A 14,092-nucleotide genomic window follows, 5' to 3' on the forward strand; every position below is an offset into this window, starting at 1 on the left:
AATCACTGCCCGTCGACATACAAATAATCCTGCACGAATACAGAACACAAAGGAACAAACTAAATACCCCCCCACTAATGACAGACAAGAAACAGGTGCGGACCTAGACAGACAAAAACCAAAGAACACAGAAACATAGATCGGTGGCAGCTAGTAGACCGGCGACAACGACCGCCGAGCGCCGCCCGACCGAGGAGGGGCGCCATCTTCTGTGGATACTGTGACAGGTCTGGAGTTTTTTTCCATCTGGTTTCACGTTTAACATGCTGATAGAATTTAGGTCAAATTGATTTAAGTTTGCCTGCATTAAAGTCCCCGTCTGCTAGGAGTGCCACCTCTGGATGAGTGTTTTCCTGTCTGCTTATGGCGGTATACAGCTCATTCCATCACGGTGTGTGATGGTATGTAGACAGCTAAAAGAAATACAGATGAAAACTCGCTAGGTAGATGGTGTGGTCTACAGCTTTTCATGAGATACTCTACCTCAGGCGAGCAAAACCTTGAGACTTCCTTAGATATCATACACCAGTTGTTGTTTACAAATATACATAGGCCGCCACCCCGTGTCTTACCAGATGCTGCTGTTCTATCCTGCCGATAGTGTATAACCTGCCAGCTGTATGTTATTAAATTAAATTTGTAAGTCGCTCTGGATAAGAGCGTCTGCTAAATGACTTAAATGTAATGTAAATGTAATTAATGTTGTCGTTCAGCCATGACTTGGTGAAACATAAGATATTACAGTTTTTAATGTCCCGTTTGTAGGATATACATGCTCTTAGTCCATCCCATTTATTTTCCAGCGATTGAACGTTGGCTAACAGTACAGGTGGCAAAGGCAGATTAGCCACTCGTTGCCTGATCCTCGAAAGGCTCCCCGATCTCCTTCTGCGAAATCTCAGTTTCCTTCTCCTGCGAATGACGGGGATAAGGGCCTGTTCGGGTGTTTGGAGTATATCCTTCCCGTCCGACTTGGCAGCCATCCTCTCCTGCACCATCATCATTGTGTGGTTGTGTACAATCTTACATTTATGAACAGAGCAAATTAACTAGGATGACATTCCCACTTATGGGAGGCCAAAAAGAGCTAGCTGAAAGCCATGCCTCAAATTAGCCACACCTGCAATCTTCTAATAGGCTGCTGCTTTTACAGTATGCTGCCAATCAGCTATTGATGTGCATGTTGTCAACAGAAGAGTCAGTGAAGGCTCAGTATGTTACTGGCAAGATTTCTAGTGGCAGCAAGTGTCCTGTAGGTTACATGCAACATTTTGCCAGTAAGTTCGTGTAACTTTTACAATAACTTACTGACAAGTAGTTTCCAGTTAAGCAATTACAAAATCACAGCAACTTTTGGCTACAAGTTGACATTAAGTTACTGTAAAATGCACAATAAGCTCTTCCCAGTGCAGCTCATTACTGACACATACTCTTTAAATGTTTGCAGAACACAGTGTCAAAGGAGGTGCTCTACTTGCATTGGCATAACCATCAAACACTTAAACTGCTACAACACTTCAACTGAGGGTTGGCACAAATACACATCTATTTGACCACGCCCCCAAATATGCTAATGCGACTACCAGTACATTGCCCCCACCTATCAACGCGCAGTGATGATCATACCTTATATTCAAAATATTGGGTAGAAAAATTGCCCTTTATACTTACAAGGTACCAAACTGTACCATGTGAGTTCATATGTGTAGCCTACCTGTGAAGAGTACTTTTGGCCTTTGTATACCCCAGGGAACAACACTGTAGTGTAACATAACCATACCCTTATTTTTTCAGTATGTTCCAAGCAATTAGTATGAACCTGGTGGGACTGCAGAAACTTGGATTTCCTGCATGAGATCACGTGTGCACATGTGAAATTCATGTGTTTTTTTCCGTAGAGGATATCTGGAGACAATCTCATACATATTGTCCCCACCCCACAGTAACCCATAACCCTTAATAACCTGTCCCCTACCCCAGCCCACAGTATCTAACCCTTTTTGACCCCCCCGTGCCCCCCTTTACTGACCTGTCTCCCTTCCTCCCTCCCCTCCACCTTCCCCTCCTCTTCTCCTCAGTATATAGAGACCATCTCGACACGGCAGAGTGACATGCAGAAGTTCATCGCTGACGGCTGCAGAGAGGCCCTCCTTGAGGAGAAGAGACGATTCTGCTTCCTGGTCGACAAACACTGCACGTTCTCTTACCATGTCACCACCTTCCACGAGAAGGTACTGCAGTACTGCACGCAAGGGTCCTTTAGTTATTAACCTTTAGTCCTTTAGTTCTTGAGTCCTTTAGTTAACCTTTAGTCCTTTAGTTAACCTTGTCTTAAAGGTAGACTCAGTGATATGGCATCATCATACACAGTGGGGAGAATTCACATCATCAACAACAGAATTTAAATCCACCAGAACGGACACTATTGGTTGTCCCAGATTTGTGCCCTCCCTTGAGGCATCATGCCCACCTTGGGGTTGATATGGCTGATGCTACGTGTTGTTCAGCACTGCAACCCCTGCTCCTCCTAACCTGGCCATATAAGTCAGTGGTTACGTATTGGGATTAGTTACTTGGAAAAGTAATACATTACATATCACTTGTTATATTTAACACAAGTAACATGTTACTTTACAATATTACTTTGTGTGGAACGTACTGCGTTCTTTCATGAAAAACATCTCTAAATCTCACTGTTTGTTTGAATGTTGAGGGAGCAAGGCAAGCAGCGTGCACTTTACCAAAGATAGGCTATTTACTAACTCAGGGGTCATCACTAGTTTCTCCTTAAATCTGTGGCGCTGTTTTCCTGTGCTAGATTTCAAGTGCTGCGCTATATATGGGCTGCTTGATTAGCTATATATAGAGTAGGCTTACATCGGTACAGCTTTCCTATCTTTTCATTCAAAATCTTTCTTTCAAGCCGCCAGTTCTGGTTATAAACCACAAGTACAGTCGTGGCCAAAAGTTTTGAGAATGACACAAATATTAATTTTCACAAAGTCTGCTGCCTCAGTTTGTATGATGGCAATTTGCATATACTCCAGAATGTTATGAAGAGTGATCAGATGAATTGCAATTAATTGCAAAGTCCCTCTTTGCCATGCAAATGAACTGAATCCCCCAAAAAACATTTCCACTGCATTTAAGCGCTGCCACAAAAGTACCAGCTGACATCATGTCCGTGATTCTCTCGTTAACACAGGTGTGAGTGTTGACGAGGACAAGGCTGGAGATCACTCTGTCATGCTGATTGAGTTTGAATAACAGACTGGAAGCTTTAAAAGGAGGGTGGTGCTTGGAATCATTGTTCTTCCTCTGTCATTGTTCTTCCTCTGTCAATCATGGTTAACTGCAAGGAAACACGTGCCGTCATCATTGCTTTGCACAAAAAGGGCTTCACAGGCAAGGATATTGCTGCCAGTAAGATTGCACCTAAATCAACCATTTATCGGATCATCAAGAACTTCAAAGAGAGCGGTTCAATTGTTGTGAAGAAGGCTTCAGGGCGCCCAAGAAAGTCCAGCAAGCGCCAGGACCATCTCCTAAAGTTGATTCAGCTGCGGGATCGGGGCACCATCGGTACAGAGTTTGCTCAGGAATGGCAGCAGGCAGGTGTGAGTGCATCTGCACGCACAGTGAGGCGAAGACTTTTGGAGGATGGCCTGGTGTCAAGAAGGGCAGCAAAGAAACCACTTCTCTCCAGGAGAAAACATCAGGGACAGACTGATATTCTGCAAAAGGTACAGGGATTGGACTGCTGAGGATTGGGGTAAAGTCATTTTCTCTGATGAATCCTCTTTCTGATTGTTTGGGGCATCCGGAAAAAAGCTTGTCCGGAGAAGACAAGGTGAGCTCTACCATCAGTCCTGTGTCATGCCAACAGTAAAGCATCCTGAGACCATTCATGTGTGGGGTTGCTTCTCAGCCAAGGGAGTGGGCTCACTCACAATTTTGCCTAAGAAGACAGCCATGAATAAAGAATGGTACCAACACATCCTCCGAGAGCAACTTCTCCCAACCATCCAGGAACAGTTTGGTGACGAACAATGCCTTTTCCAGCATGATGGAGCACTTTGCCACAAGGGAAAAGTGATAACTAAGTGGCTCGGGGAACAAAACATCAATATTCTGGGTCCATGGCCAGGAAACTCCCCAGACCTTAATCCCATTGAGAACTTGTGGTCAATCCTCAAGAAGCAAGAATGGGCTGCCATCAGTCAGGATGTGGCCCAGAAGTTAATTGACAGCATGCCAGGGCGGATTGCAGAGGTCTTGAAAAAGAAGGGACAACACTGCAAATATTGACTCTTTGCATCAACTTCATGTAATTGTCAATAAAAGCCTTTAACTGTCACGTAGTATAGGGGTTATTTGTTATTATAGTTTGGTCAGGACGTGGCAGGGAGTGTTTGTTTTATGTGGTTCAGGGTGTGTTTTGTTTATGTGTTTAGGTAGAGGGGTATTTGATTTATTAGTTCGGGGTTTGTTAGTCATTGTTCTATGTTAGTATATTTCTATGTTCTATCTAGTCTTTTGTATTTCTATGTTTTAGTTTATTGGGGTTGGACCTTCAATTGGAGGCAGCTGGTTATTGTTGCCTCTGAGGGTCCTATAATTATGAGTTTGTTTCTCATGGGTTTTTGTGGGAGATTGTTCTTGTTTAGCTGTTTTGCCTGACAAAACTGTCAAGTTCGTTTTGTTTTGTATATGTTGTATGTGTTTTTCTTCTTCACCTAATAAAAAGAAGATGATTATACATTTTCCCGCTGCGTCTTGGTCTCTACCCTACGACACCCGTGACAGAATCTCCCACCAAACACGGACCAAGCAGCGGAGGAGGGAGCAGCAACAGATGAACTACAAGGAGTACTGGAGTTGGGAGGACATCTTGGAGGGGAAAGGATCCTACACATGGGAGGAGATCCAAGCTGGAATGGATCGCCTGCCATGGAAACAGGTAGAGACAGCGAGGGAGAAACGTAGAAAGTGGAACGAAGAGAAGAGGAACAGTTATATAGGTACGCGGTTGGCAATTAAACCTGAGAGGCAGCCCCAGAATTTTTTTTTGTGGGGGGCACACGGGGTTATTGGCTAGGTCAGGTAGACCGGAGCCAAACCACCGTGCTTATTGTGGGGAACAGCGGATCAGAGGAGCACCGTACTATGCGGAAGTGCGCACGATCTCGCCTATGCGCTCACACAGTCCGGTGAAAATGATTCCAGCCCCTCGCAAGTGCCATGCTCGAGTGAGCACTCAGGCCGTAGGGGTTGTATGTTCCAGACCGCCAGTAATGCTTCACGGCCCAGTGTATCCTGTTCCCACTCCTCGTACTAGCCCTGTAGTGCGTGTCTCTAGTCTGATACCTCCAGTACCAGCCCCACGCACTAAGCTTCCAGTGTGTCAGCCCAGTCCAGTACGTCCTGTTCCCACTCCTCGCACTAGCCTTAGTGTTTGTGTCACTAGTCTGATACCTCCAGTACCAGCCTCACGCACTAAGCTTCCAGTGCGTCAGCCCAGTCCAGTATGTCCTGTTTCCGCTCCTCGCACTAGCCTTAGTGTGTGTGTCCCTAGTCTGATACCTCCAGTACCAGCCCCACGCACTAAGCTTCCAGTTCGTCAGCCCAGTCCAGTACGTCCTATTCCCGCTCCTCACACTAGCCTTGGGGTGCGTGTCCCTAGTCTGATACCTCCAGTACCAGCCCCACGCACTAGGCTTCCAGTGCATCAGCCCAGTCCAACTCGTCCTGTTCCTGCTTCCCGCACTAGCCCTGAGGTGCGTGTCCCCAGTCTGGTATCTCCACTACCAGCCCCACGCATCAGGCTTCCAGTGCGTCAGCCCAGTCCCGAGCTTCCGACGACAGTGCCTCGTCCAGAGTGTCCGGCAACAGTGCCTCGTCCAGAGTGTCCGGCAACAGTGCCTCGTCCAGAGTGTCCGGCAACAGTGCCTCGTCCAGAGTGTCCGGCAACAGTGCCTCGTCCAGAGTTTCCGGCAACAGTGCCTCGTCCAGAGTGTCCGGCAACAGTGCCTCGTCCAGAGTGTCCGGCAACAGTGCCTCGTCCAGAACTTCCGTCAACAGTGCCTCGTCCAGAACTTCCGGCAACAGTGCCTCGTCCAGAGTGTCCGGCAACAGTGCCTCGTCCAGAGTGTCCGGAACCAAGAGAGACGGCCCACTGTCCGGAACCGAGTGAGACGGCCTACAGTCTGGAGCTCCCAGAGTCGGCCTACAGTCCAGAGCTCCCAGAGGACAGTCCAGGGTCTTCAGTGACTGGCCTCTGGCAAAGGTATAAATGGGGGTGGGTTCGTCAGGTAGGGGATTAAGGCCTGAGCCTAAGCCACCTCCACTGTAGGAGGTTTGGGGAGGGGGGGGGGTGTAGCACAGGAGCCGTCGGTGACGGCAGCCACCCTCCCTTCCCTCCCTTTATTTTTGTTTTGGGGGTTATTTTTGTTTTTTTGTGTGAGGTGCATCCGGGGTACTGTCACATCCTGACCAGTATAGGGGTTATTTGTTATTATAGTTTGGTCAGGACGTGGCAGGGGGTGTTTGTTTTATGTGGTTCAGGGTGTGTTTTGTGTATGTGTTTAGGTAGAGGGGTATTTGATTTATTAGTCTGGGGTTTGTTAGTCATTGTTCTATGTTAGTATATTTCTATGTTCTATCTAGTCTTTTGTATTTCTATGTTTTAGTTTATTGGGGTTGGACCTTCAATTGGAGGCAGCTGGTTATTGTTGCCTCTGATTGAGGGTCCTATAATTATGAGTTTGTTTTTCATGGGTTTTTGTGGGAGATTGCTCTTGTTTAGCTGTTTTGCCTGACAAGACTGTCAAATTCGTTTTGTTTTGTATACGTTGTATGTGTTTTCCTTCTTCACCTAATAAAAAGATGAGTGTACATTTTCCCGCTGCGTCTTGGTCTCTACCCTACGACACCCGTGACATTAATACTTATGAAATGTTTTTAATTATACTTCAGTATTCCATAGTAACATCTGACAAAAATATCGAAAGACACTGAAGCAGCAAACTTTGTGGAAATTAATATTTGTGTGATTCTCAAAACTTTTGGCCACGACTGTACACAGACCCATAGAGATCAAATCAAATTTTATTGGTCACATACACATGGTTAGCAGATGTTATTGCGAGTGTAGCGAAATGCTTATGCTTCTAGATCTGACAGTGCAGCAGTATCTAACAGGTAATATCTAGCCATTCCACAACAAAACCAAATATCTAACAAATTCCACAACAAACCCTAATACATACAATCGAGTAAAGGAATGGGATAAGAATATATAAGTATAAAATATATGGATGAGCAGTGACAGAGCGGCAAAGATCCAATAGATAGTAAAGAATAGATAGTGAAGGATACAGTATACATTATATACGTATGAGATGAGTAATAAGAGATACGTAAACATTATTAAAGTGGCATTATTAAAGTGACTAATGTTCCATTTATCAAAGTGGCCAATGATATCAAGTCTGTAGATAGGCAGCGACCTCTGTGCTAGTAGTGGCTGTTTAACAATCTGATGGCCTTGAGATAGAAGCTGTTTTTCAATCTCTCTTTCCCAGCTTGGATGCACCTGAACTGACCTCGCCTTCTGGATGGAAGCGGGGGGAACAGGCAGTGGCTCGGGTGGTTATTGTCCTTCATGATATTTTTTGCCTTTCTGTGACATCGGATGTTGTATGAGTCCTGGAGGGCAGGTAGTTTGCGCCTGGTGATGCGTTGTGCAGAGTGCACCACCCTCTGGAGAGCCTTGCGGTTGTGGGCGGTGAAGTTGCCGTACCAGGCGGTGATACAGCTCGCCAGGATGCTCTCAATTGTGCACTTGTAAAAGTTAGTGAGGGCTTTCGGTGACAAGCCACATTTTTTCAGCCTCCTGAGTTTGAAAAGGCGCTGTTGCGCCTTCTTCACCACACTGTCTGTGTGTGTGAACCATTTCAATTTGTAGGTGATATGAACACCGAGGAACTTAACTTTCCACCTTCTCCACTGCTGTCCCATCGATGTGGATAGGGGGGTGCTCCCTTTGCTGTTTCAATCATCAAGTCCACAATCATCTCTTTTGTTTTGCTGACATTGAGTGAGAGGTTATTTTCCTGACAGCACACTCCGAGGGCCCTCACCTCCTCCCTGTAGGCTGTCTCATCGTTGTTGGTAATCAAGCCTACCACTGTTATCATCTGTAAACTTGAGGATTGAGTTGGAGGTGTGCATGGCCTCACAGTCGTGGGTGAACAGGGAGTACAGGAGGGGGCTGAAAATCCACCCTTGTGGGGCCCCAGTGTTGAGGATCAGCGGAGTAGGAGATGTTATTTCCTACCTTCACCACCTGGGGGCGGCCCGTCAGGAAGTCCAGGACCCAGTTGCACAGGGCAGGGTCGAGCCCCAGGGTCTCAAGCTTAATGATGAGTTTGGAGGGTACTATGGTGTTGAATGCTGAGCTGTAGTCAATTAACAGCATTCCTACATAGGTATTCCTCTTGTCCAGATGGGATAGGGCAGTGTGATGGCGATTGCATCATCTGTGGACCTATTGGGGCGGTAAGAAAATTGAAGTGGGTCTAAGGTGAGAGGTAGGGTGGAGGTGATATGATCCTTGACTAGTCTCTCAAAGCACTTCATGATGACAGAAGTGAGAGCTACGATAGTTATTTACTTCAGTTGGTGGCCATCTTGAAGCATATGGGGACAGCAGACTGGGATAGGGATTGATTTAATATGTCTGTAAACACACCAGCCAGCTGGTCTGCACATGCTCTGAGGACGTGGCTAGGGATGCCGTATGGGCCAGCAGCCTTGCGAGGGTTAACACGTTTAAATCTTTTACTCACGTCGGCCACAGAGGAGGAGAGCCCACAGTCTTTGGTAGTGGGCCGCGTCGGTGGCACTGTATTGTCCTCAAAGCGCTCAAAGAAGTTGTTTAATTTGTCTGGAAGCAAGACGTCGATGTCCGCGACGGAGCTGGTTTTCATTTTGTAATCCGTGATTGTCTGTAGACCCTGCCACATAGGTCTCGTGTTTGAGCCGTTGAATTGCGACTCCATTTTGTCTCTATACTTGCGGTTTGCTTGTTTGATTGCCTTATGGAGGGATTAACTATACTGTTTGTATTTGGTCGTATTTCCAGCCGCCTTGCCATGATTGAATGGGTGGTACGTGCTTTCAGCTTTGCACAAATGCTGCCATCAATCCACGGTTTCTGGTTAGGGAATGTTTTAATAGTCACAGTGGGTACATCTCTTATACACTTTCTTATAAACTCGCTCACCGAGTCAGCGTATACATTATTATCTGAGGCTATCCGGAACATATCCCAGTCTATGTGATCGGAGCAATCTTGAAGCGTGGAATCCGATTGGTCAGACCAGCGTTGGATAGACCTAAGCACGGGCACTTCCTGTTTTAGTTTCTGCCCATAGGAGGGAAGCAACAAGATGGAGTTATGGTCAGTTTTGCCAAAAGGAGGGCGGGGAAGGGCCTTGTATGCATCGTGGAAGTTAGAGTAGCAATGGTTGAGTGTGTTACTCGCTCGTGGTCAAAAATCGATATGCTGCTAGAATTTAGGAAGCCTTGTTCTCATATTAGCTTTGTTAAAATCCCCAGCTACAATAAATACACCTCAAGATATATGGTTTCCAGTTTGTATAAAGTCCAGTGAAGTTCCTTGATGGCCGTCTTGGTATCCACTTGCGGGGGGATATACACGGCTGTGACGATAACCGAGGAGAGTTCTCTTGGGAGATAATACGGTCTGCATTTGATTGTGAGGAATTCTAGGTCAGGTGAACAAAAGGACTTAGGTGCCTGTATGTTGTTACAATTACACCATGAGTCATTAATCATGAAACATACACCCCCGCCCTTCTTACCGGAGAGATGTTTATTCCTGTCAGCGTGTTGCACTGAAAATCCCGTTGGCTGAATGGACTCCGACAGCTAGCCATGTTTCCATGAAATAGAGTATGTTACAATCCCGGATATCTCTTTGGAAAGCAACTCTTGCCCAGATTTCATCGACTTTGTTAAATAGGGACTGGACATTAGTGAGTAATATGCTCTAGAGCGGTGGGTGGTGTGCGCGCATCCGAAGCCTCACTAGAAGACCGCTCCGGCACTCTTTCCTCCAGGGGCGTTGTTTTGGGTCGGCCTCTGGAATCAGCTCAAATGCCCTGGGAGGTGCAGACAAAGGAACCGCTTTGGGAAAGCGGTCTTTGTGCTGGTAAATTGACATCTCTCTGATATCCAATAGTTCTTCCCTGTTGTATGTAATAACACTGGGCTAACAATGTAATAAATAATACATAAAAAACAAAATACTGCTTAGTATCCTAAAGACTTGAAACGAAGCTGCCATCTCTATCGACGCCATCAAGGGCGCACTTGCCACTAGGCGGGAAATCCCTCTATGGGCTTTGCTATCACAGAAGCGATCGATGGCAAAATCAGAGGTGCACCCTCTATACCTTTCTATGGACAGCAGGTGTCATGACATTTCTCCAAACAGCCTTTCTCCGCTTGCTCAACTACTAAATGAGGAAACAAGTCGATGTCAGGTCATGGAAACACATACCCAGTAGAGATATGATTCTGAAAGTAACGCACACATTGTTTGACAAAGTAACTGTAGTAATATTACCCTGTTTGAAAAAGTAAGATGTGACTTTACTCCATCCCCAACACTGCTGGTTATGAATGCTTTATAAAGCTTTATTATTCCTTTATAACCTGTTTGTATCTATCTGCCCTGTAGGCCAAAGAGCTGCTGGCAGTGAAGCTGCCCAGCTGGCAGGATAAATGCAAAGATGCCACCAAGGTCCCCGACACGGTATTGACCATGCTAGAGGGGCTCCGCACCCCCATGTCTGGGACTCCAGAAGCCTCGCCTTTCGTCGAACGCTACAACAGGGTGAGTGGGATGTCAGAATGTGACGTTATGGCAGGTATTACATTGTTGTTACAATACTATTACAAGAGAAGGACAACATATAATCATTCACCTCTTTGCTTGGTTTCAAGACTTGCCTCTTCTCATAAATGTGACCGACCGGGACAATTCGGTCTTATGTAGCAAAATTTGAAATTGTGTTTTTTACATTGGATAAAAGTAGAGATTCCGAGCTAGAAAATGGTATATCATACACTACAGTTGAGGAACAATGGGAAAGTAATTCTGCTTTGAAAGTTGATAAACTTGTAACCCCACTTTCAAGAAAATGGCCCTTGTTTCGGTACATCTACAGAAGAGCTCTTCTTTGTGTACATCCATTCAGCATCGTTCACACCCTCTTAAGCCTTAGCCCCACCCATTTCTTTAAGGGTTCACATGTGAGGCCATGTGCTAAACAGAGTGAGTGCAGTAGTGTACTAAACAACCAACGATTTCAAGACTAAAGACTGATTTATACTACGTCTATCAACATGTCTGTAGACAGTTGTTGCAGTGACATAATGAAACATCAAACTTGTCGTTGTAGTTATGAAAAAGTAGAAACACAAAAACGAAAGGCTGCATGATATCATCAGCCTGGTGGTCGAAAATAGCATAACTGGTGTATTTTAACACCAATAAACCCACCCGTTTTTAAACATTTATTTAGTATATGTCAATCTAGCATACCAGGCAACTAAAAGCAACTTTCTAAACAATGTTTTGGTAAGTTAGCTGGCTAGCCAGTTCAAATAATGACCATAACATATGGCTGACAACGTCTTAACTTTAGCTAATTTGTATTCATTATTACAGGAAAATAAACTCACAACAAGATCATTATTTACAAGTTAATGGCAAGCTAATTACAGAAAATAGCTTACAGTTGTGAGTGTGACGAAATAAAACAGGGCATTCTACTGGAGAATTTTCAAACTTGAACACTGTCTCGTTGGCCTAACGTTATATTCTAATTTGACATTGGTGCAGGTCATGTTGTTCTTCACATTACCGTCGGGTAAATACACACTATATCAAATAAAATGAAAGTTGATTTGTCACATTGCACAGTATAGAGAAGGTGTAAACGACACAGTGAAATGGTTACTTGCATAGTAGAGTATTTTGTTTAAACATGTAGCTAGCTAGCTAGCTAGCTAAACTATGAACCATAATCCCAACTCATAACGTTACTACCCTGCATGTATCTGCAGGTAGCTAAAGCTAACCAACTAGGTTCAAAGTTAGCTAGCCAGGTAACATCAGGCTATAACTAGCAGTGCAAATGGCTCTGAGATACAAACAATATTATTACTAGCGAGCCAGCTAACAGTATGCTTTAACTTGCAATGAAAATGACTTTCTGACAAAAATGTATAATGTCAGAAAATGTAGACTCTCTTACCCATATACATGGATAAACACTTCTCCCTCTCTGTCACGGATGCCATGGTTGCCCTTAGTTTGAAGATATAATCCGTAGAAAGGAGTTTTATACAGCCTTCTGTGTGTTCTCTTTTCGACTCCCTCCGGATATTTGCAATCAAATGCCCAAATTTTTTCCATCTCCTTAACTATCATACTCTGCTTCCACCAGGTATTCCACTGATTTAAAACTCGGTCCTCCAGCAAGTGGAGAGAATTAGCAACACTTTTGCAGTTCTTCGTGATATATTTTTTTAAACACGTTAGAAAGGACTACCTGCACATACTGAGCAGCTCATGTTATAGACAGAAGCGTGCATGTCCAGCCCATCCATTATCTCAGCCAATCAAAAAAAATGATGTTTAAAATAAATGTTTATGTTCAAATGCCTCTCCTGGGAAGTAGTGACGCGCGACATATACCTAGTTTCCTGAAACGAGTCACAAATGGTATTTGCTCTTCTAGATGCATTGCATGTACTGTGGCTTTCATGTTTTATGTTTTCTCTGTCCTCAGAACAACAGGGACACGATGGTTCCCCCACCAGCCCCCCAGCTGAAGGCCCAGATCAGTCCACTGGCTAACATGTTCAACCAGGACGTCCCCCACGCCTCCTTCACATCCACATCTACATCAGACCACAACTCAGGTACTACTGCAGCCTCACACCTCAGGCTTCAGTCTTTGGATTGAAGTTTGAATACAGTGAGGGGAAAAGGTATTTGATCCCCTGCTGATTTTGTACGTTTGCCCACTGACAAAGAAATGATCAGTCTATAATTTTAATGGTAGGTTTATTTGAACAGTGAGAGACAAAATAACAACAAAAAAATCCAGAAAAACGCATGTCAAAAATGTTATAAATTGATTTGCATTTTAATGAGGTAAATAAGTATTTGACCCCCTCTCAATCAGAAAGAATTCTGGCTCCCAGGTGTCTTTTATATAGGTAATGAGCTGTGAGTAGGAGCACACTGTTAAAGGGAGTGCTCCTAATCTCAGCTTGTTACCTGTATAAAAGACACTTGTCCACAGAAGCAATCAATCAATCAGATTCCAAACTCTCCACCATGGCCAAGACCAAAGAGCTCTCCAAGGATGTCAGGGACAAGATTGTAGACCTACACAAGACTGGAATGGGCTACAAGACCATCGCCAAGCAGCTTGGTGAGAAGGTGACAACAGTTGGTGCGATTATTCGCAAATGGAAGAAACACAAAAGAACTGTCAATCTCCCTCAACCTGGGGCTCCATGCAAGATCTCAACTCGTGGAGTTGCAATGATCCTGAGACCGGTGAGGAATCAGCCCAGAACTACACGGGAGGATCTTGTCAATGATCTCAAGGCAGCTGGGACCATAGTCATGCAGCGCCCGCAAGGTCCCCCTGCTCAAGAAAGCACATATACATGCCGTCTGAAGTTTGCCAATGAACATCTGAATGATTCAGAGGACAACTGGGTGAAAGTGTTGTGGTCAGATGAGACCAAAATGGAGCTCTTTGTCATCAACTCAACTTGCCGTATTTGGAGGAGGAGGAATGCTGCCTATGACCCCAAGAACACCATCCCCACCGTCAAACATGGAGGTGGAAACATTATGCTTTGGGGGTGTTTTTCTGTTAAGGGGACAGGACAACTTCACCACATCAAAGGGACGATGGACGGGGCCATGTACCGTCAAATCTTGGGTGAGAACCTCCTTCCCTCAGCCAGGGCATTG

At 45.1% G+C, this 14,092-nt stretch overlaps 1 protein-coding gene across 1 annotated transcript in view; it reads left to right on the top strand.

The window, feature by feature from the left end:
* Window positions 1–14,092, top strand: part of LOC106609807 (brain-specific angiogenesis inhibitor 1-associated protein 2-like protein 1) — a 66,311-nt gene that overhangs the window by 41,053 nt on the left and 11,166 nt on the right. Inside the window, exons 7-9 of the mRNA XM_014208834.2 lie at window positions 2,079–2,231; window positions 10,769–10,924; window positions 12,888–13,020. Of these exons, the coding sequence (XP_014064309.1) occupies window positions 2,079–2,231; window positions 10,769–10,924; window positions 12,888–13,020 (442 nt within the window). The remainder of the gene's footprint in view (window positions 1–2,078; window positions 2,232–10,768; window positions 10,925–12,887; window positions 13,021–14,092) is intronic.

The sequence above is a fragment of the Salmo salar genome, chromosome ssa01 (assembly GCF_905237065.1).
Source record: "Salmo salar chromosome ssa01, Ssal_v3.1, whole genome shotgun sequence".
NCBI classification, from domain to species: Eukaryota; Metazoa; Chordata; class Actinopteri; order Salmoniformes; family Salmonidae; genus Salmo; species Salmo salar.